This window comes from Merops nubicus, unplaced genomic scaffold (assembly GCF_000691845.1).
Source record: "Merops nubicus isolate BGI_N331 unplaced genomic scaffold, ASM69184v1 scaffold18515, whole genome shotgun sequence".
NCBI lineage: Eukaryota > Metazoa > Chordata > Aves > Coraciiformes > Meropidae > Merops > Merops nubicus.
The window spans coordinates 41,709-61,751 of NW_008609148.1; the positions used below are offsets into that span (position 1 = coordinate 41,709).

Consider the following 20,043-nt stretch of genomic DNA (forward strand, 5'->3'; position numbering starts at 1 on the left):
AAAAAAAAAGAAAAAAAAAGTAGCAGAGGGGAATAGATTTGGCCCTCAGGGAGCACGGTGTGTCGGACAGAAAGTACGTAGTAGTAGTCCATCTGTTCTTCAAGAAGGGTGCCCTAAATCTCAGGTGCACTGCTGTCCTGGGTACCACTGGCTGCAGCAATGCAGATGTGGAGTGTGGAGCACAGAGGCTGGCTTGCAAAACATGAGTGCCAGCACTGCTCGTAAAAATGTGTCTGGCCTGTGCTCCCTGACACTCAGTTCCGCACAAGAAGTCTCCATGGGAGTCCTGCTGCAGGCAGCCAGGCAGGAGGTCAGGGTGTGCGGCCGTCTCACAGGCACTGACTAATCCTTTGAGCAGCAAAAATAGCTGTTCTCACTCCGCCTCAGGCTCCTTCGTGGGTTTTTCCTGGAAGTGCCACTTACCGTGCTGAGTCCTCAGGACTTGAGGCTGTCAGAGTGGCTCTGCTGTATGAGGCTCCCTGCAGGGCTGCTGCCTCCCAGCTTCCCAAGTCAGCTCTGTGTGGTACCGTGCAAGAGAAGGGCTGAGTTCTGATGTCTGCATGGGAACATTTGCCTTAACTAAGTCCAGGATAAGAGTAGATTTAAGTACTTTGGTTTATAAATAAACAGCACTGTGTCCAAGGTAGATTTAAGCAGAGCTGGCAACAGTCCTACTTGGGAAGGGATCTCTACTGCGTGGCCTGCTGTTGGACTTCCTGTCGCACGCTAATCCCTTAAGCCTGCTTTAGCTCTGTTAATTTTCCTTCTTTCCTTTTTTCCCCCGTGGGCTGTCTTGGTGGCACGTGAATGCCAATGTTCCTCGGCCAAGCTTGTGCCCACAGCCGGGCCAAGCGTCCAGGCTGCCTTCCGAGCACTGGGTACCATGTGGCAGGGCCCCAGGGATGGTGGTACCTGAATGTATCCAATTCTCTCTGTCTTACAGGCTCTGCAGTCTGCGGCTGAAGAAACTCACGGTGCTGAAAGAGCTGGACAAAGAGCTGAGTTCTGTGCTTATCGCTGTGAAGATCCAGGTAGGCTCCTCTCCTTGCTGCTGCCTGGTGGTGCCCAGCCCATCCTGGTGCCTCCCGTGAAGTGCTGGTCTGCATGTCCCGTGTCATGTGCCAACCCCTCGCTTCTGTCTCGGTTAGCACCCTTGTGAGATTTGGGCTCTCAGGAAGGTGGGAGTGATGCCCTGGGGGTAGCAGCAAGCTCGCTGGTGCTGGTGCCAGGGATGAATTTGGCTAGGCCTCTGTGCTGGGACAGAGTGCATCTGCTTCCCTGCCTCCTGCAGCCAAGGCCCTCCTCTCGAGCTGCTGTTCCGAGCGTGGCATCCCCCACCCCACCGTCCCTGGCCCTTCAGAAGGGCTCAGTGCTGGGTGGCTTCTGGCAGTGCCCTCCATCTGGGTGCCCTCCCTGGGGAGGGAAGGGTGGGAAGGGAGAGGCGCAAGGGATCGGTGGCTCTGTGCGTGACTTCTGCTGATGTTTGCACCCCGTGTGATCCCACTGCTGCCTCTGCTGTCCCCCTCCCTTTCTCTGTGTGCCCCCACTAGGCCTGGTGCCTCCACTCTGAATCAGGCAGGGGGGAGGGGAGAGGCTCTTTGTCACCAGGGGAGAGGGAATTTGCTGCCATGCTGGTATGTGTGATCCTCCCCACTCCCTGCCTGCAGCCGGTGGTGAAGGGATGGGTCCATGTGGGTGCAGGCACATCCTTTCCACCTGCCAAAGGACAGCATGGAAACAAGATGCCTCTTGAGTATGCTGTCCTCACCACAGCTCCCCTAACCCAGCTGGGATGCTGGTGTCCTTCCTTCGTTCTTGTCAGCTGGCAGAAAAGCTGCTGATCCCATTGAAAGCATCATGGGGCAGGAGCTCTGCAGCTTTGCACTCCCACGGAGCTCTTCGTGCTGCACACATTAGGATCTAAATCCTGGATTAGTACTGGAAGCTGCAGTATTAGTGGAGCTCTGGGAGACAAGGTTTACCTTCATGGCAGATCTGATTCACTTGCACAGAAACAACTGAAAGCAAAATGTGTGAATCCCAGGGCCTGGAGTGAGGACAGCAGGAGGACACTGGGGTTCACACACTGTTGGTCTGTGTCCCACGTTGCTGGCCTTTCCATGGCTGTGTGTTTGGGGCTGTTCAGGAGAGCTGAGAGCACTGGGCTTTCAGCCCCAAGGCCCCCAAGCCCTGTGTGCCCCTTTGTTGCAGGCTTTAGCAAGGGAACAACCTGGAAGGAGAGAGCTGCCCAGCCCCTGGAAGTGTGGGAGCAATCAAGACCGGGCCACAAGTGCCAGCAGCACAGGACCAGGGGCTGGGAACTAGCTGGGTGCTTGGGGGACTAGGCTGGTCCCTCACTCCTTTCATCTCCCTGTACTGCCAGCCCAAGCTCTGCTTCTCTGGTCTGGGGAACCTTGGGCTCCCGTGCAGCCCTCCTTGTGCCGCAGCTGCCATGTGCTGAGCATCTGTGTCCTCAGCTGCCCCCTCTCTCATGCACTGTGGATGGGAGACTGTGGAAGAGGCTGCATAGCAGAACTTCTGCTCTTTCAGAGAGATCACCCTCATCCCTGCCACGGGCCAACCCTGCACACTGCTGGAGAGAGAAACAGGCCTTAGCAGTGGCTCTTTGGGGCCACAGGACTCTTCTGTGTAGGGCTTCTTTCTCTGACAGGGAACGGAGGCTGCATTCAGGGTCTTCATTTAAACATGGTCACCTCCTCTCTGCATGGCCATGTACTCAGGGCTGTATGCTGCTGTAGGCTCCCTGCAAAGCTGAAGGAAACTGGAGGAGAATGCTTCTGCCCACATTACCCTGTGGCTCAGCACTCACTGGGGGAGCTGGGTGGGTTTGTGAGTGTCCGCAGGCTGGTGCCACCTGCCTGACCAGGCACCTTGGCAGGGCTGGGGGCTGCCGAGCCTTCCTGGAAGGCAGATGGAATCTGTAGGCAGCTTCAGCACAGCCTGCCTACAGAATGGTCTCAGATGGATCCATCCCTCCTGCTCCTCTCCTAGGTAACAGATGAGTCACACTAGCAAGAATCTATTTGAAGGCTGCCCAGTGAGTGCTGCCATCTCCATCTTTTAGGTGGAAACAGCTGATGCTGGTGGTAATTTGTGGAGGACCATCAAGTTCCCAAAGGGTCAGCTGGGGACTAGTGGAAAGGGGACTTGTATTTTTCTTAATTTCAGTGGTAGGTCTGCTGGGTTAAGGAAGTTGCTGCTCTGAAAGGCAGATTGCATGGAAACAAAGCTCTGACCCTGTCTGAGTGGGGCTGGCATCAAGATAAAAGCCCCAGTGCTTTCTATGTCTACAGAACATACCTGTTTCTCAGAGGGGATTTGAATGTTTGATGTTCAGTGGCTTCCAGTGAGATCAAGTCTGATCTACTGTGAAAAAGGGGACTTACTCTCCTATCACTTGAGCAGTTTTTAAACCTTTATCCCTCATTATTTGTTTTAACAAACTGGAATTGTCATAGAGCATTTCCTTCTGTGTATTGTTCAGCATGACATTAAAAGATTCATCTGTGCCTGGCCCAGCTCTATAACGCTGCAGATAGCTTGTCCTGGCATCATAACTGATCATGGTGTGAAGGGAAAGGTGGTGCTCCCTCTTGGCAGAGAGATGTACTATAACTCAGAAACACCCAGTCCTGAGCTGTGAGTAGAGGAAACAATCGAAGACAGAAGACGACAAGCTCTGGTGCTCCCAGCTTTCAGCTCCTGTGAGAGCTGGCGTGGGAGAGATGCAGATCCTCCTGCAGCTTCTTGCAGGATGGTGACTCAGGCTCAACCCTTGGTGCTGCTCTAGAGGGATGGTGCTGGCAGCCCCGGCACAGCAGACCAGGGTGTGTGGTACACAACAGGCCAGGCTGAGAAGCTCGTTTGCCTCTGCCAGCCCTGCCTGCTGCCCTGGCCTTGCTCCCTGCAGGAACTGGGATTTTTTTCTCCTTCTTGCTGTTCGTGGAAGGTACATGCAGAGTTTTTGGTCTACACCTCTCTCATGCTTTTTTTCCTAATCTTTTTGAAACCACTTGTAGGAGTTTCCGCTCCTGTCTGAGCAATCCCAGCTACCTCTCAACTAAATTTTCTGATGATATTTAGTGGACTATTCTCTCCCAAAATGCACGTTTAGCTTGAATTCTGGGTACTGCTTTGCTGTTTGTCTTGGCCTAGTCTCCTATACTATGTTAGTTCTCTCCTTCTCCAGGTTTGGTGTGCTCCTCTAGCCTCAGCCTTGTGGGTCTTTTAACAAGACCCATCAGGACAGATTATACTGGAAATTGGGGATTTTACCTTGCAAACCAGGCCTGGGCGTCATGTGCTTGTGTATAGTAGTGAAAGCAGCTGTATGTTTTCAGTCTGAATAGACTGAAGCAGTCTGTTAGGTAGTGAGGATGAATGATGAGGTGATGAAGATCTGTGACCACAACCTCTCCCTATGGCGTTTCACTTCCTTGACAGTCTTTGTCATCTGTGAGCTTCACTGTAACAGTCTGATATTAAGTTTTCCTGTAGTACTGATGGTGATGCTCAGCTGTTCTGATGAGAAGCTGGTCTTGCCTAACATCAGCTGAATTGCAGAACAGCTGAGGTACGTCAGGTGCTCCAGGCCATGTCCAGCTGAGGTTTGAATTTCTCAAGGCTTGGAGAACCCTCAGTTTTTCTGTGTCCTGTCACAATGTTTGATGTCACTGACAGAGGAAAAAAAATACCCCAGCATCTCATGGTAATTTCCCACATTCAAGCTCATCCCTGTTGCTTCTCACTCTGTCCCTGTATACCTCTAAGAGAATTTCCCTTCTGTCTTCACTGCACCCTCCTGCTAAATATCTGTAGGCAGCAGTAAATACCCCTTCACCCTCTCTTTTTCCACCTGAACAAACCCACCTCACTTGGCCTCTCTTGTATGCCTGTGCTCCAGCCCCTGATTGTGCTGATGTCTTCTGCTGGACTTGTTCCAGTCTGTCCATGTCTGTCATGTACTGGAGAGCCCAAACTGGCTCTGGAATCCTGTTGTGTTGTCAGCAGTTCTGAACAGAGGGAAAGAATCTCTTTTCTTTACCTGCATCTACCTGATGTTTCCCGGGATCCCCCTAGTCCCTTTCTGCAGAGCCTGTTCTGCTGCCTGGAGTTCTTCCCAGGCAGAAAAGTCACAGGGTGTGCTAGGGAAGGACTTGGCTTTTGCTTTTATTGAACCTCATGAGGGTTTGTGTCAATTTTACTAGAAATCCCAAATGGTTCTTAACTCCCTGTCACAGATGGGCAAATAGTAGCCCCCAGATGCTAGTTTCTCATCCGTTTAATTGGAGCAATGTTCATTTCTGCTGGGTCATGGTTTGCTCCTGAAGGTGATCCACGTTCCCTCCTGGGTATGAGTGTCATCCATTTCATGAAACCCGGCATACCTTGCAGGCTGAACTTGAGCTTTAGGTGGCTTTACCTTGCTGAGAGAACTGTACCTCATCTGTTTGCAGTTTTTCTACCCCGTGTTCCCAGTGCTATGCTCCATGGTGCCCTGGGAGCTGGTCCTCTGGCTGAGCTCAGACATTAAGGTCTCTCTTCCTTCATGTGACCACACCAGCCAGGTACTTAGAACTTGAGCTCAGCCAGGTTGTAGCCTCCCAGGTCATTGCACCCACAAACAACTGGCCTGGACCTAACAAGTGCTGCTGTTCAGAGTCTCTGGGCTCTGCTGCTGCTCCCTTCAGCTTGCACTGTGATAGTGAACCAGCCTTTGTCCCAGTCCTTTGGTTTCACTGAGGGCCAGAGCCTCGGTCTGGAGCTGGGTGTGTAAATTCCACAGCAGCAGTAACACACAGGACAGCAATGTTGAGGAAGCCTTCACTCACTGGATGTGCCCCCCAGACTGTCCTCACCTTTCTTTTGCTGTAACTCTGCCACAGAAATAGCATAACTGCAGCAGTACGTGTATTTTAATGAGTCATAGAATCATTAAGGTTGGAAAAGACCTTTAAGATACCAAGTCAAACCATCAAACCAACACTGCCATGAGAACTAAACCATGTACCAAGGTACCAGGTCTTTTTTGAACCCCTTCAGGGATGGTGACTCCACCACCTCCCTGGGCAGCCTGTTCCAACACCTCACCACTCTTTCAGAAAATAAATTCTTCCTAATATCCAGTTGAAACCTTCCCTGAAGCAACTTAAGCCCATTTCCTCTTGTCCTATTGCTAGTTACTTGGGAGAAGAGACCAACCTCCACCTCACTACAGCCTCCTTTCAGGGAGTTGTAGTGGGTCATAATGTCTCCCCTCAGCCTCCTCTTCTCCAGACTAAACAACCCCAGTTCCCTCATCCACTCCTCTTAAACACATTCCCCAGACCCTTCACCAGCTTTGTTGCCCTTCTCTGGCCCAAGTCCAGCACCTCAGTGTCTTTCTTATACTCTGGTGCCCAAACCTAAGCATAGTACTCAAGCTGTGACCTCAAAAACCAAATCTTTGGTGGATAGTCCCAAATGGTAAATGTGCAAATGTAAATAGTCACTGTCATAGTGACCACTTAACATCTCTTATTAAAGGAGAGTTCAGGAAGGGAGGGACTCCACCACCTCCCTGGGCAGCCTGTTCCAACACCTCACCACTCTTTCAGAAAATAAATTCTTCCTAATATCCAGTTGAAACCTTCCCTGGAGTAACTTAAGCCCATTTCCTCTTGTCCTATTGCTAGTTACTTGGGAGAAGAGACCAACCTCCACCTCACTACAGCCTCCTTTCAGGGAGTTGTAGTGGGTCATAATGTCTCCCCTCAGCCTCCTCTTCTCCAGACTAAACAACCCCAGTTCCCTCATCCACTCCTCTTAAACACATTCCCCAGACCCTTCACCAGCTTTGTTGCCCTTCTCTGGCCCAAGTCCAGCACCTCAGTGTCTTTCTTATACTCTGGTGCCCAAACCTAAGCATAGTACTCAAGCTGTGACCTCAAAAAACAAATCTTTGGTGGATAGTCCCAAATGGTAAATGTGCAAATGTAAATAGTCACTGTCATAGTGACCACTTAACATCTCTTATTAAAGGAGAGTTCAGGAAGGGAGGGTCAGTGCACTCGTGGCTAGGAAAGCTCACGGATGCTGAAAGGATTGAGCTCCACCTTCTCTTCAGTTTTACTCTCTGGGAACAGTGTTGCAGACAGCTCAGACTGGGCTTCTTGGAGGCCCAAGGAGGGTTTCCATAGAGCTTGGGTACCCGTGGGAAGTGAAATGCTGCAGCACTGCAAAATGTGGAGGCCTTTTTTGCCTCCCCTTTATAGTTATTTTTTTTCCTTGCTAGCATGGATAACAGCAGCAATGGAATTACAAGAAAGGCCTCATATCAGCACCAACGAGGCTTGCTGGACCCTGCTGAAGTTCCCATCAGCAGGCTTCCTGGCTGCTTGCTGGGTGCTGAAATACATCTGTGCCCATTGCTGTTCTCTTTGATGGCAGAGGAGATGGAGCTGTGACCTTCTTTATGGTACCATCTGCATGTTCATGTCACGACTTCTCGGGATACTGTCCCATTTGCAAGGCAGATGAAGAGCTGAGGCCTCTAACCTCACCAAGGCTCTAACTTTAGTTGAATCTAAGATTTGTCTAAGTTGCTGAAGGGCCTCTGGCTACAGCCAACTTAGGATCCTGCTGGCCACAGTAACTGTAAGGGTCAAGCTGGAAACTGTGTGGGGATGCAGTGAGGTTCTGGGAGGGGGCAACATAAATGAAGTGGGACCTGGTCCCTTTGGACTGCTGCACCTATTTGGTTAGCTTGACCCATCTGCTCACTAGCCCACAGTTTAATTGATGGAGTACTTAGAAAAGCAGTGGTAACTGGTTTGCAAGAACAGCCATACTGGTCTATCCTGTTGCCTCCCTGCATCAACGTCTCAGCTTGCTGGCCCATTCACAGGGAGGCAGGAGAGTGTGAGGAGCCATCATGGGCTATTTTATACTTGGAGCTGGTCCCACAGTCCTGTGGGGACACAGCCAGTAGGCATGGGTCTTTTGGGAGGTGTGGGAGTTGTGACCAAGAGCCTGGTCCATGCAGACAGCATTTTTCTTCCCCCAGCTCTTTCAGTGTCTCCGTCAGCAGCCAAGCTGTGGAGATAGTAACGACAGGACAGAAGTTAGAGTGCTTCTCTTACTGCCCTACTGGGACAAAAAGCTGCTTGTGTGCGTGGAGAGAGAAAGACTGTTGCCTGAGAAAAAGATGAAGAGAAGTTTTATGAGACACAAGCTGGGCAAGTGGGGCGACCCCTGTTCCTCTGCGACATCCTGCCTTGGTCCCAGCAGAGTCATCCTGCCTGCTGTGCTTGGGCAGGGGTCTGCGCTGGGTCTGCCTGCTGGAGGGCAGAGATGTGCTCCAGGACCTGTCCTTTTCCTGGCTAGGAAAAAGGTGTGTTGGGACCCTTTCCTTCCCCTGCTGGTGCTGTTGGCAGAGCTCCCACTTCCCCTCCACAGCCCCCAGTGGGCTCCAGGTGCAAGGAGCCACATCAAGCAGAGCAGGCTTTGGGAGAGCACGTGGCAGATGGGCAAAGAGGAGGGACCTTTGGCAGCTCAGGGAAAACCACAGGCTGTTGTGGAGTGTGACTGGTGTGTGTGAGTTGGCTCTGGAAGGTGGAACAGAACAGAGTCAGGGCACTGGCTCTTTACTCCTGGGCATGGACCTGTGCGTGTGGTGCGCTGGAGTCTGTGGCCAAGATGCTGCAGCTTAGCTGTGTGCATCTACCCATCTTCTTGTAGGGTTCAAAGCGAGTCCTGAGATCAAATGAATACGTCCTCCCACCTGGTGGCCTGATGGAGACGGAGCTGGAGCTGACCTTCTCACTGCAGGTACCTGGTGTTGCCTGGTCCCCTGTGCTCCTTGGTGCTCCCCTCACCTGCCGTTTCTCGGCAAGCATGGCTTTGGGGGCTCAGTGTGAAGGGGGCAGCCTCTGAGGAGGGACTTCCTCTGGTTGCCCATGCTTAGACCATAGCAGCACGGGTTCGTGCTGCTTGCCAGCTGCTCCATTGCTCCAGGGGTTGTTTTGCCAGGCATGGGGATTTGGAAGATGATGTGTAGTGCAGGTGCCTTGGAGGGGCACCTCAAAGCTCAGCAGATCAGGTGCTGCCGTACATCAGCACTGAGGGAGAGTTTTCTCTGTGTGTCACACAGAACCCTGCCCTCATGCTGCCATCTTCCCTGTGCTTCCCTTTCTCAGTACCCACACTTCCTCAAGAGAGATGGCAACAAGCTACAGATCATGCTGCAGCGGAGGAAGAGATACAAGAACCGCACGATCCTGGGCTACAAGACCCTTGCCGTGGGCATCATCAACATGGCGGAGGTACGGGACGCTGGGAGCAGAGGGCAGCGTCCCACGGCCTCCCTCTGCCAGGGCTGGGAAGGGAGCTGGGCCAGCTGGCGGGCCTTTGGTGCTGGGAGTGCTTTGGCTTCTTGGCTAGCTATAAGGCAGAGGGGGAGGGCTGCCAGCTGCCACTGTGTCACCCTGTCAGGGGGCTTGTCTGTCTGCCTAGGTGATGCAGCACCCAACGGATGGCGTGCAGCTTCTGGGCCTCCACAGCAACATGAAGGACATGAATATCCGAGTGGCTGAAATCAGCATCTACTCTTTGTCCAGTCAGCCCATTGATCATGAAGACGGGAGCATCCCCTCAGGTCCTAAAATCAAAGCTTCAGGTGGGTTAGCACTCATCACAGACCTGCAGGCAGGTGCTTGTGGCAGGACCTGGGTGACAGAGTGAAACCTCAGGCATCTGCTAGCAATACCACAGGTGTCATGCTTAGCTGGGGCATCTGCACTGTCTGCTTTCAGATCGCTCCCCGGACATTGATAACTATTCTGAGGAAGAGGATGACAGCTTCTCCTCGGAGCAGGAAGCCAGTGATGATGCTGTGCAGGGTCAGGTAAGGGAGGTCTGGCGAAGTGGCTTATGTCCTGATCCCATTTCTGGGGCAAGAGCCAGGGGTCGAGGGTCTTGGTCACCCTGGGCCCTCTCATCTCCCTTGGGGCAGAGAGCCCCAATACCTGACAGCAGGAAGAACTGTGGGCTGCTGTAAGGTCCATGGTGAGGCAAGGGACTTTGGAGGGTGATAGGTCTCACTCATCTGTCCTTGGAGCTGTTTAGTCTGCAACACAAACCCCCTGCTGAGCTCCCTCCGTCTTGCACAATGATTCTCTCCTGTCTCCCTGTGATAACAGGCCAGAGGCTGCCCTTGCTCTCAGAGAGAAGAGATTTTAGGAAGAAGTACTGTCTGGGTCTGAAAATGGTCAGAGGTGGCAGACTCGTCTCAGCCCTGTGTTGAGCTGTGCCACTGCTCTTTGTTGTCCTCTTGTGCTGCCTACACTCAAGGCCAAAAAAGACTTGTGATAGCGTGCTGCTCGAGTGTAGGGACAAACCCCTGCTCAGGATCCTCCATATTCCCTGTCCCATCATGCTGGGCTAACACATCAGGGCATCTGTGTCCCTGGGAGCTGTGTGTATTGCTGAGGCTGAGCCCTGGAAGAATATTTTTTGTGAGCTCAGGTGCTGCGACCTCTGAGCTAACCCTGGAGAGGGGAGAGCAGAACACCACATATGTCACAGGGAGGCTGGTGAGTGCAGAGAAAAGTTTTAGGCTGTGACAAGGACTGTTTCAGAAGACTGCTGTCTCTCTGAATCTTGCTGGTACACGTGGCTCTGGAGGGGCCTGGGGGCAAATGCTCTGGGGAAGGTCTATTGGGGAACTGTGTTAAGGAGGAGGGAGAAGGAGCTGCATAGAGAGGCAAGGGAGAAGTGAGAAGCAAGACTCTGGGAGCAAAGTGGACCAAAGCTTTTCAAAACAGGGGGCAAGTGTGGGGCAGAGGATCTCCTAGGAGATGCTGCTCCCTGCATTGAGTTGTTCTGATGTGATGTGACCTTTTGCCTGCAGGATCTGTTTGATGAAGAGGACGACTTGAGGAAAACTAAGAAGGCTAGGAGGAAAATGATCCGAACCACATCAATGACCAGAGTAACGTCAGCATTTACAGTGTGATCGAAGGGATGGAAGGGATTCACTTCCTCCTCTCCCTGCAGGGAGTGAGGAGAAGGGTTAGGGGGATGCTAGTACTGGTGCAGAGCAGGGGAGAGTACTTGGCTTGAGATGAAGGAACAGACCTCTTGCAGTTAATGCATTAGCTTGTTGCTCAGAGCTGTACCCCACCTTGTGCCCTGCACTGTTTAGCCTGGCTTTGTGTCAGTGGTGATCTGTGTGCAGCCCAGTTTTGACTTGCTGCTGTGGCATGGTCTCTTCTCTTCCCCTCCCTGAAGAAGGAAAGGTTGTCACAAGGAACAGTGAACCCTTTGCAGCTCCTCTGCCTGTCAGCAGAATTGGGGAGCTGCCCTGCCAGCCCCCTGCTCTCCAAGCATCTCCTCATCCCCATCTACTTCAGCCTTGCAAGGCCCTGGGCACCTTCTTCCTGAGTTTGTTCCCTGTCTTTTCTTGAAGGCAGTGTTCCTCAACCAGATGGTCTGGGGAGAAAAGGGGTTGCATCGTTCCTCATGCTCAGATACAGCAGCTTCTTGCAGAGCCCAGATTTAGTCCGAATCCTACAGCAAATTTAAAGAGCAAGGGAGATCATAGCTGACCTCGGGCCTGTAGATCCAGAAACGAGCTGGTGGCATGTTAAAGAGAGCAACCCTGGCCTGCATGTCATTCTTCTTGGATGTCATTTGATAGTTTTGCTGATCTTTTTTTTCTTCCCTTGTTTTGTTTTAGCAACCAAACTTCAAGCAGAAATTTGTGGCTTTGCTGAAGAGGTTTAAAGTGACAGAGGAGGTAAGGAGTGGGAGGGCTGCCCCACCTGGCAGCATCTCCGGCAGATGTGTAGGTGTCAGAGTGCTGGTTCCAACTCAATGGGAGCACAAGGCATGAGCTGCAGGTGTTCAGGGGTGTTATTGAAGGTGGTGTGAGACATGGCACAGGCTGGGCTTCAGCTTTTCCAAAGGAGTCTGCCTCAAGAAGGCAGCTCTGAGCCTCCCGCTCAAATCAAAAACACCTTCCCCTTGGGGAGAGGGGCCAGAGGAAGAAGGTGCTGTCACACATTGACTCTGCCCCAGGTGCTGTCATTGCAGGGGCAATCCTGTTCATAACAGAGCAGATTAACATCAGCCTGGGGGTAGCTGGCCTCGGCTGGGAGCCTGCACTGAGTGTATAGCACAGCCAGTGAGGTCCTCCCAGGTGTTTGAACTCAAAAAGTATGATGGGTGTCTGAGACTCCTTTGGATGTCATGTTCATGGCACCCTCCTTTGGCCCAGTGACAGCATTGCTTCTCCCATAGCCTGGATTTGGCTCCGTGAGGTGAGAACAGTGCTGTGGTGTGCCGAGTGCCTGGTCTGGGATACAGGTGGCTCCATATCTCCTCATTACCCTCTGGGCTTGGTCCCACAGGTCCTGGACTCTGACCCTGTAGACCAGACCCAGGAGGTGGAGGAAGACCTGGGCTTACTCTATGACAGCCTGGAAGAGTGCAACAACAGTGACAGTGGCCCGGAGATTGAGGACAATGAGAGTGTGCACAGCACACCCAAGCCCACACTGAGGTAAGGATGGCAGGAAGTAACTGACCAGCAGCACAGTCTGAGACCTGGAGAAATGCCCCCTGACACTGTTCTGCTGCTTGGGCTAATGCAGGCATTGTCTTGTCTACACTCCCATCATCATCTTCTGTTGGCATCACTGTGCTCCTCACTTGCATGTCCTGTTTAATAAACTCAACAGTGCCCATTGAAACTGGCTTCCTTCACGTTTAGTCTCATGTAATGTCCTGCCAGCCCAGCATCTGACACTGATCAGGTGGAAGAGCACTTAGTTGATCTAAGCCTCCACCCTTCCAGCTCTCATATCTTCCTGCCGACAGTCCTGGCCTTCGCAGGGCTCTCCACACTGAAGCATGCCTGTCTTTGGAGCACTTTGTGACTGCTTGGGCCAGTCCTTGTGTCCCTGTGAAATCTGCACGCTGCATTCCCACCCTTTGTGGAGCCACGTGACTAGCAACCCTCAGCAAGATTCCTCACCCTGTTCCCCAGCCCCAGGCTTGCCTTGCTCTGCCAGGCGCCGCTGAGGTGGCGCGGGGGTCTGCAGTGCGCCTGCAGTGAAGCCAGGCTCTTCCCCCATGGCACCTGTGTTCACCTCGCCTCTCTGCTCACGGCTCTTCTCTTTTCCTGCTGTCTTTTTGTGAGAAAGTTGCTTTTTATTGTCTGCTTCATAGTGTGCTGAGTCTCTTCTAGGCCAGCCAAGCTCACTTGTCGTTATTGTTTATATGGTTTGGTATTTAAATATAATTTGGGTTAGTTGGAATCCCTTGGCAGTAAGTACTCACTCTTCTAGTGAGTCTGTAGTAGACTCAGTCTGCCACAGACAAACCATTTGAAATGAAGTCTGCTGGATTCAGGAGCCCATGGGGCACTGGGGAAGAAACAGGAACATGGTAGAAGTCATGTTTTCCCCTAACCCACACTGTCTTTGTGAGACAGCAGGCACTTGGGCAAGGGGCAGCTGCTTAGGTGGTCTGCTTGGACTCCAAAAGGAGTTTCACGTGGTCTGTCATGAAAGGAAACAAAGTTGCTGTGGGAGGAAGATCTTTCTGTGGTCAGATAATGGTCTATGTATGCAAACTGTGCAAAACTGTGTAAACTGTAGGAAGTTCTGTTGAGAGTATTCAAAACCCCATCCTGGTTCTGTAAGCACCTGCTTGCAAACACCTGGTCACTGGGAGAGCATCCTGGAGTAAGTGTTCACTTGTGCTTGTACCTGCTGTGGGTGGTTGCTGCTGTCTCTGGTAGGACAGCTGTTGGGCCCAGGACTGTTTCTGGGCATGTTCAGAGTCCCTAGCTTGGTTTGCTCTCTGGTGCCTCAGTTTCTGACAGTGCTGAGTGTGTGTTTCCTTGGATTCACATTGCTGGGTCTGTACTTTTTCTAAGGAGATGTGGGAGCTGACTGCTAAGGTCTTTAGTGTAGACTCTGTGGTTCCAAGGCCCTTTGTAGCCTTCTCAGCTGGTGATGACCTTCCAACCCAGCCTGTAAATTCAAAGTGTGATCCTCACGTTGGATTTATTTAGTCTCATAGACAGCTTTGCTAGACACTGTGAAGGTCTCTGTGGCATTAAGGTAGACCTTAAGGGCGAGCAGTCACCAGTGCCCTGGATTGGCCAGTAGTGGGAGCAGATAGCCATCTTTTTTACCAGTCAGGGAGGCCATGCAGCTGTAGGCTGCTCCTGCACTGGGGAGAAACTGGAGCTACAGCTGAGGCTGTTAGGTAAGACCTCAACAGCCAGAGCCTTTAATTGAAGATGAGAGGTGAAGGAGCAAATGTGTCCGTAGGTGACTGGAAAAGTGTGGGGGGGAGAGAAGGTGATTCACTGAAAACAGAAGGGTACTGTGCAGAAAGGGTGGGATTTACCTAAACCTCAAGCTGCTGAGACTCAGACTCAGTCATGCCTGTTGGAGAGCCTTTGAACTGGAGAACAGGGGAAGCTGAGAATTGCAGGGGCTCTCTGTGCTCAGTGTCATACATCCTCTAGGGATGAATTGCTAGTGAGAGAGGGCAGAACCAGACACAGCTTCCATGGGGAAGGGGGAGATGGCCCCATTTAAGTGGGGTGTTGAAAGACAGACCAGGTATGTGCCATCTAGACACGTCCAATGGCTAAGAAAAAGGAGAAGATAAAGTTACCTTTTTGAGGTGCCAGTGACACCAAGGGTATGTCACATTCTGGTGGGATTACTGGGACAGTACAGAGGAGTTTGGGAGAGATGCTGATTGGGAGGTGAAATATTAGAAATATTGGAAAACTTACATATTTCTCTGGTTTGAATTTTAATTTATTGAAATAATCTGTATGGACTGAAATTACTGGCTGAGAAAAGAGTGATGACTGTACAGGGTGGTAACAATGTCTGAGGTCCTGTAGCAGAGATTGGAGGGGTGAAGAGAGCAGAAATGCATTCATAACAGGAGACATCATTTATCCCTGTATAACCTGGAGAAAATGTCCCACCAGGGCACAATTCTGACTCCAAACCTAGAGTTGTGGTAAATGAACATGTCATGAAGCAGCTGGTCATAGAGCCAGTGAGAGGAAAATTGATCCTTGACTTCTCTCAGACAGTGCATAAACACTGCTGCTGAAGAGCTGCTCTGTGGTGGATCCATTGTTTACTGAGATGGAATGTCCTTGTAGGAGCAGTAAAAACAAAGAACCTGGCAAACACTGTTGTGCCTGGCAGCATGATGTGCTGTGTATAGATGAGGAAACACCTTAAGAGGAAAGCAGCCAGGATGTTCAGAGCTCTATAGGTGTCCTGAAAGCTGCAGATATCTCCAGATGAGGACAGTAGAAAACAATGGAAAGTCTGGCAGTGTCCTAAGAGAACTATTCTATATCCTATGCCTCAATGGCCATCTCTGGAAATCTGCAGCCTGACATCCCTGCCTGCACACCACACAAATCAGGAGAAACTTTTCCTGGGAGTTATTGGGCAAATATATACATACATACAGCCTAGAGGGAAGCTAGCTCAGATCTCCTGCAGGGAAGTCCCTCAGTGCAAATGGGCTGCACTTGCTGCAGGGGTCCTGGGAACGCTGCCAGGTGAGATGCAGTGACAGAGCCTGCTTGTTTCCTAAAGACTGGCCCTTGAGCAGCTCACAGGATGTGGAGGAGGTCCTTGGAAAATAATGTGTGTAAAAAGGGGAAACAAATGTGGAAGGTCAGACTGTTGTGGCAGAGACAGTCCTGCTGCCCCAAGGGAGTTCCTGTGTTGATTGTTGTGACTTGGGTACAGGACTTTGGAGTTGCACTGTGGACCTCTATCAAAACTTCATCTCAAAGACCTAAAAAAAGGCAAATTTAGGTGCTATGGTAATTGCTATGCTGTCTGAGGTGTGGTTCTGTGTGCAATACTGTGATCTTAAGAGCCTCAGGGAAGGGGAAGGCAGAAAGGGATGGTGGAAGCTGCTGCTGGAAGTGTGCAGCAGCAGCAATCAGAGGCAAGGAACCCTCCCTGAAAAAAGGGGAGCAGAAGGGAAGGCAGGAGAAATCTGTGGAAGCTGTGGTCCTGCAGAGGGGTACGCAGCGTGTTGGGAGTTGTGGTGACAGAGACCATCTACCAGTGAATGGAGCAAGGTGGCAGTTCCTTACCCTGAGAGAGCAGTTACTGCTGCTGCCTAGGAGACAGGGACCCCACCTCCGAATCACTGGGTTCAGAGGTTTAACCCTGTTTGTCTGGTGTGGCCCCATTCTGTCCCTGCACCCGGCACTGTTGCAGCAGACCGTGGTGTGTGGGGCTGGCAGGTCTTGCCCCTAGGCTGCCAGGCGCTTGGACGCAGGGGTCTGGCCCCGTGTCCCGCTGAGGACCTCTCCACAGTGCCCTGTGCTTGGGGCAGGCCAGCAGGTGTGTGCTGGGATCATGGTGACTTTGTTCCTCTCTTATTCCTGCCTTTTTCTCTCCCGTCTGTCTGTCTGTCTGTCCATCCGTTCGTCTGTCTGTTTCTCTGCAGGCGTTTCTTTGAGGGAGTCTCTCATTCTGGTTCCCAGACTGAGATCGGCAGTCTGCACAGCCAGAAAGGGCAGGATCAAGAGTCGAGCAGCCCTGTGAGTTACACCACCACCACCACCACCACCACCACTACCACCACCTCTTGCCCTACTCCCTCCCCAGCCAGCCCAGCATCCCTGCAGTGCCAGCAGCTCCCTCTGAGACCACAGCTCCTGGCAGCACCTGCCTGGGGCTGCTCCTTCCCTTCTTTCCTCTTCTTTTCCCAGCACAGGCAAACAGGTAGCGATGGGGGGCATCCTCTGGGCCATGTCCCAGGGGGACGCCGGGCTCCTCTGTGGGAGCATGTGTTCTGTGAGGCCAGGCGTGGGTCACTGGCAGCTGCCCCGCTCAGGGCACTCCATCCTGCTCCATCCTGCTCTGACTCCACTCCCTGTCCCCCAGGGCGAGGCAGACAAGTGGAAGCCAGGAGCGCTGCAGCGGCAGGAAGAGCCAGGAGTGGAGTTCCCTGCAGTGGTGAGTCTAGGCCGTGGGATGTGGGGTGGGGCTGGAGCTCTCTCATGCTCCACCTTGCTTTCTGGGACACCAGGGGTGCTCACCAGGCTGGGGGCAGGGCTGTGGGGAACAAGGAAGTTGGGCTGGGGAGCAGTAAGGGTGGAAAGAGGGTTATGGTCTGCGAGAGATGCAGCCCAGTCCGCTTGAGGCTGTGCAGCCTCGGCTCTCCAGCAGGAGCACCAGGCCTGTCCCGGGCAGGGGCACCCATGGGTGCAGGGGGCAGGGCAGGGAGAGCGGTGCGTGCCAAGTGACTGTGTGGCCCTCAGGAGCTGGCTGCAGAGCAGCCGTGTTCACGGCTGGCCCCCGCACTGCCACGAGGGAGGGCAGCGTGGACAGGCTGGCCCAGCTGGGACCTGGGACCAAAGCCGAGCTCCCCAGCGCTGTGTCCCCCAGGTAAGGCAGGGCTGTGCCCCATGCCGGGGCTGAGAGGCCTCGTGCTGGCCCCCTGGAGCGAGTGGGGGCTGGTGGAGGTGGGATTTCCTCAACCGTGTGGCCTCTCCTGCTTCTCACTCACAGCAAGGCGGAGAGCAAGCAGCTGTGGCGTCCCCGCAGCACCTCTGTGAAGGACCGGCAGAGCTCCAAGGGGCAGGGCGGCCGTGCCAGCAGCCTGGACAGCGAGAGCTCTCCGGACTCGTGGCACAGCACCCAGGTGAGGCCCTGGAAGCCACTCACCTGGAGGCTTCTTACTGACCTTCAGCCGTGGACAGAGGGCCAAGGCAGCCAGCTGGGGCTAACCTTCTCGGTGGTGCTGTCGCAGGTGCCCCGAAAGTCTGTTTACGATCAGCTGAACCAGATCCTGGTCTCAGACGAGCAGCTCCCCGAGAGCATCGTGCTGGTGAACGTCGCCGAGTGGCAGGGGCAGGTGAGTAGGTGTGATGGGAGCTCCACGCGTGCGGGGAGCGGCTCCCAGGGGGTTCTCCCAACCGTGGCAGGGTGTCTTAGGGAAACTGGCACCAGCTATGGTACCTCCTCTTCCCCCCTGTGGCCCTCCTTCAGGGACAGTGCATTTCACAGCGCTGAGCTACCTGCACAAGAGTCTGGAATGTCTCCTCCATCATGTGCACACACCAGCGTTGCTGGACCCTGAAAGCAACTGCCTTGAGCAGGCCCAGGGGGGCTGGTTAACAAATTGTACATTGTGCCCTCACTGCTTGGTCCTGGCTCCCGGTGACCACACTGGTTAGAGCTTTGGTTAGAGCTTTGCTGGATGCCCTGGCAAAGGTGCCAGACTCCCTCTGCTGGCACCAGGCCCTGGGAAGCAGCAGAGGTGCTGTTTCCTACTCAGAGAACATAGCCCACTGCTCTCAGAGCATTGAGTGCATTGTCAGAGCTGGAGACTCTGGGCAGGGAGGCATGTGAGGCCTTCCTGCCTCATGCTCATCACCATGTTGTCCATGTGAGGATGGGCCCAGCCCCTGAGAAGCACCTGCCTCTCCCCATGCATGGAGGAGCTGACTGCTGAAGGTGAGCAGGGCCATGTTCATGTGTGCTAACATGCAAACAGCAGTTATATAAAGCGCTGGTGAGACCCCCTTGAGATCCTGCAGCTACATCTGACATCAGAAACAGTGCTGCAAAATTACAACAGGGTTTGTGGCAGAAAAAAAGGGCTTCTTAGAGAGAGGTGGTGGAGCCTTGACCCAAACTGCTCATCCTTGGCGTGTTCTAGCTCTAGCTCTCGTCCTGATGAGGAAAAAAGGAGCAAAGCCCATTCCCAGAGCCTGTCATGGCATCCTCTAACCCCCCTTGTCTAGCACAACTGCTTCTTTTACCCCTGTTCAGCTGCATGCAGATAGCTGAAAAGAGACAGATTTTTGGATTTTGGAGTGCCACAGTGTGAGAGCAAGAGAAGGGAATGAGCTGGGGGGACTGAACCTAGACTGAACCTAGGGGGCCCTGCTGTGTGATGGCAGGATTTAAATCACAGAGGCTCTGGACCAAACCCTTGTCTCAAAGAGCACAGTCTGGTTCTTGGGAGAGTTACACCCTTGCTATCTCAGGGTGGTGACTGCTCTGCTCAAAGTCGAGAGCCAGGGCCTGGCATGGCCAGCCCCTGCGAGAGATCTGGGAGGAGCTGGGATGATCAAATATGGAGCCAGGAGTGACCTGATGGTCTCATCCTTCCCACATGGCATGGGTGGGGACAGGGGTGGCAGTTCCATCCCAGGGGGCACAGGGGCCAGGGCAGGCATGAGCTGGTGCTCACCAGCCCAGCCACGTGCTTTAACCCCGCTCTCTCTGCATTGGCAGTACGTGAGTGAGCAGCTCCTGGCACACAAGCAGTTGGTCGTATCCACGTGCTCCGTGGCAGACATCCAGGCAGCCTTTAACACCACTGTCTCCCGCATCCAGCGATAGTGAGTACAACTTGGGCTCAGCCTGGTGGGTGCTGGGAAGGGCCCTGGCTCCCCCAGGGCTTGTTAGGACCCTTTGGGATTGCGGACACAGCTGTAGGAGCAGGTGTAGGCCCTGAGGAAAGTGGGGGACCCCTGTGCTGGCAGTGCCCCTGGCAGTGCTCAGCAAGCTGGCACTTGTCAGCAGCGGGTTTCTGATGCTGGGTTGGTTGCCCTGGCAGGGCATGTCCCCTGTCGCCCCACCCCACCTGCTGAGCCACTGAGTCCCTCACGGTCTCCTTTGTTCTCCCTTTGGCAGCTGTAACTGTAACTCCCACATGCCTCCCCCAGTGAAGGTGGTGGTGGCGGGGGACCAGAGCTACCTGAGCGTAGTTCTCCGTTTCTTTGTGGAGCAGCTGGCCAGCAAGACACCCGACTGGCTCAACTACCTTCGCTTCCTGCTTGTCCCGCTGGGTGAGAGCCACCGCAGGGCTGTCCTCTCCCACCGCCCCGAGGTCCCCTGCCTGGGGCCAATGTCGCTCTTCTCACCCGCAGGGTCTCACCCTCTGGCCAAGTACCTGGCCTCGGTGGACAACAAGTACAGCACTCTCTTCCTGGACACGGCGTGGCGGGAGCTG

At 53.3% G+C, this 20,043-nt stretch overlaps 1 protein-coding gene across 1 annotated transcript; it reads left to right on the plus strand.

The window, feature by feature from the left end:
- Positions 1 to 943: 943 nt before the first annotated feature.
- Positions 944 to 20,040, plus strand: LOC103773156 (phosphofurin acidic cluster sorting protein 1-like; the record flags this gene model as incomplete). The annotated part of the gene is given in 17 exon segments (XM_008940514.1): positions 944 to 1,031; positions 8,740 to 8,829; positions 9,198 to 9,323; positions 9,514 to 9,676; positions 9,813 to 9,904; positions 10,910 to 10,990; positions 11,738 to 11,797; positions 12,411 to 12,562; positions 16,522 to 16,615; positions 16,962 to 17,033; positions 17,339 to 17,375; positions 17,378 to 17,465; positions 17,589 to 17,721; positions 17,830 to 17,934; positions 19,323 to 19,429; positions 19,725 to 19,879; positions 19,961 to 20,040. Coding segments are annotated over 17 exon segments (1,723 nt in total), but the record flags the coding sequence as incomplete, so codon positions are not given.
- Between the last annotated feature and the right edge of the window lie 3 nt (positions 20,041 to 20,043).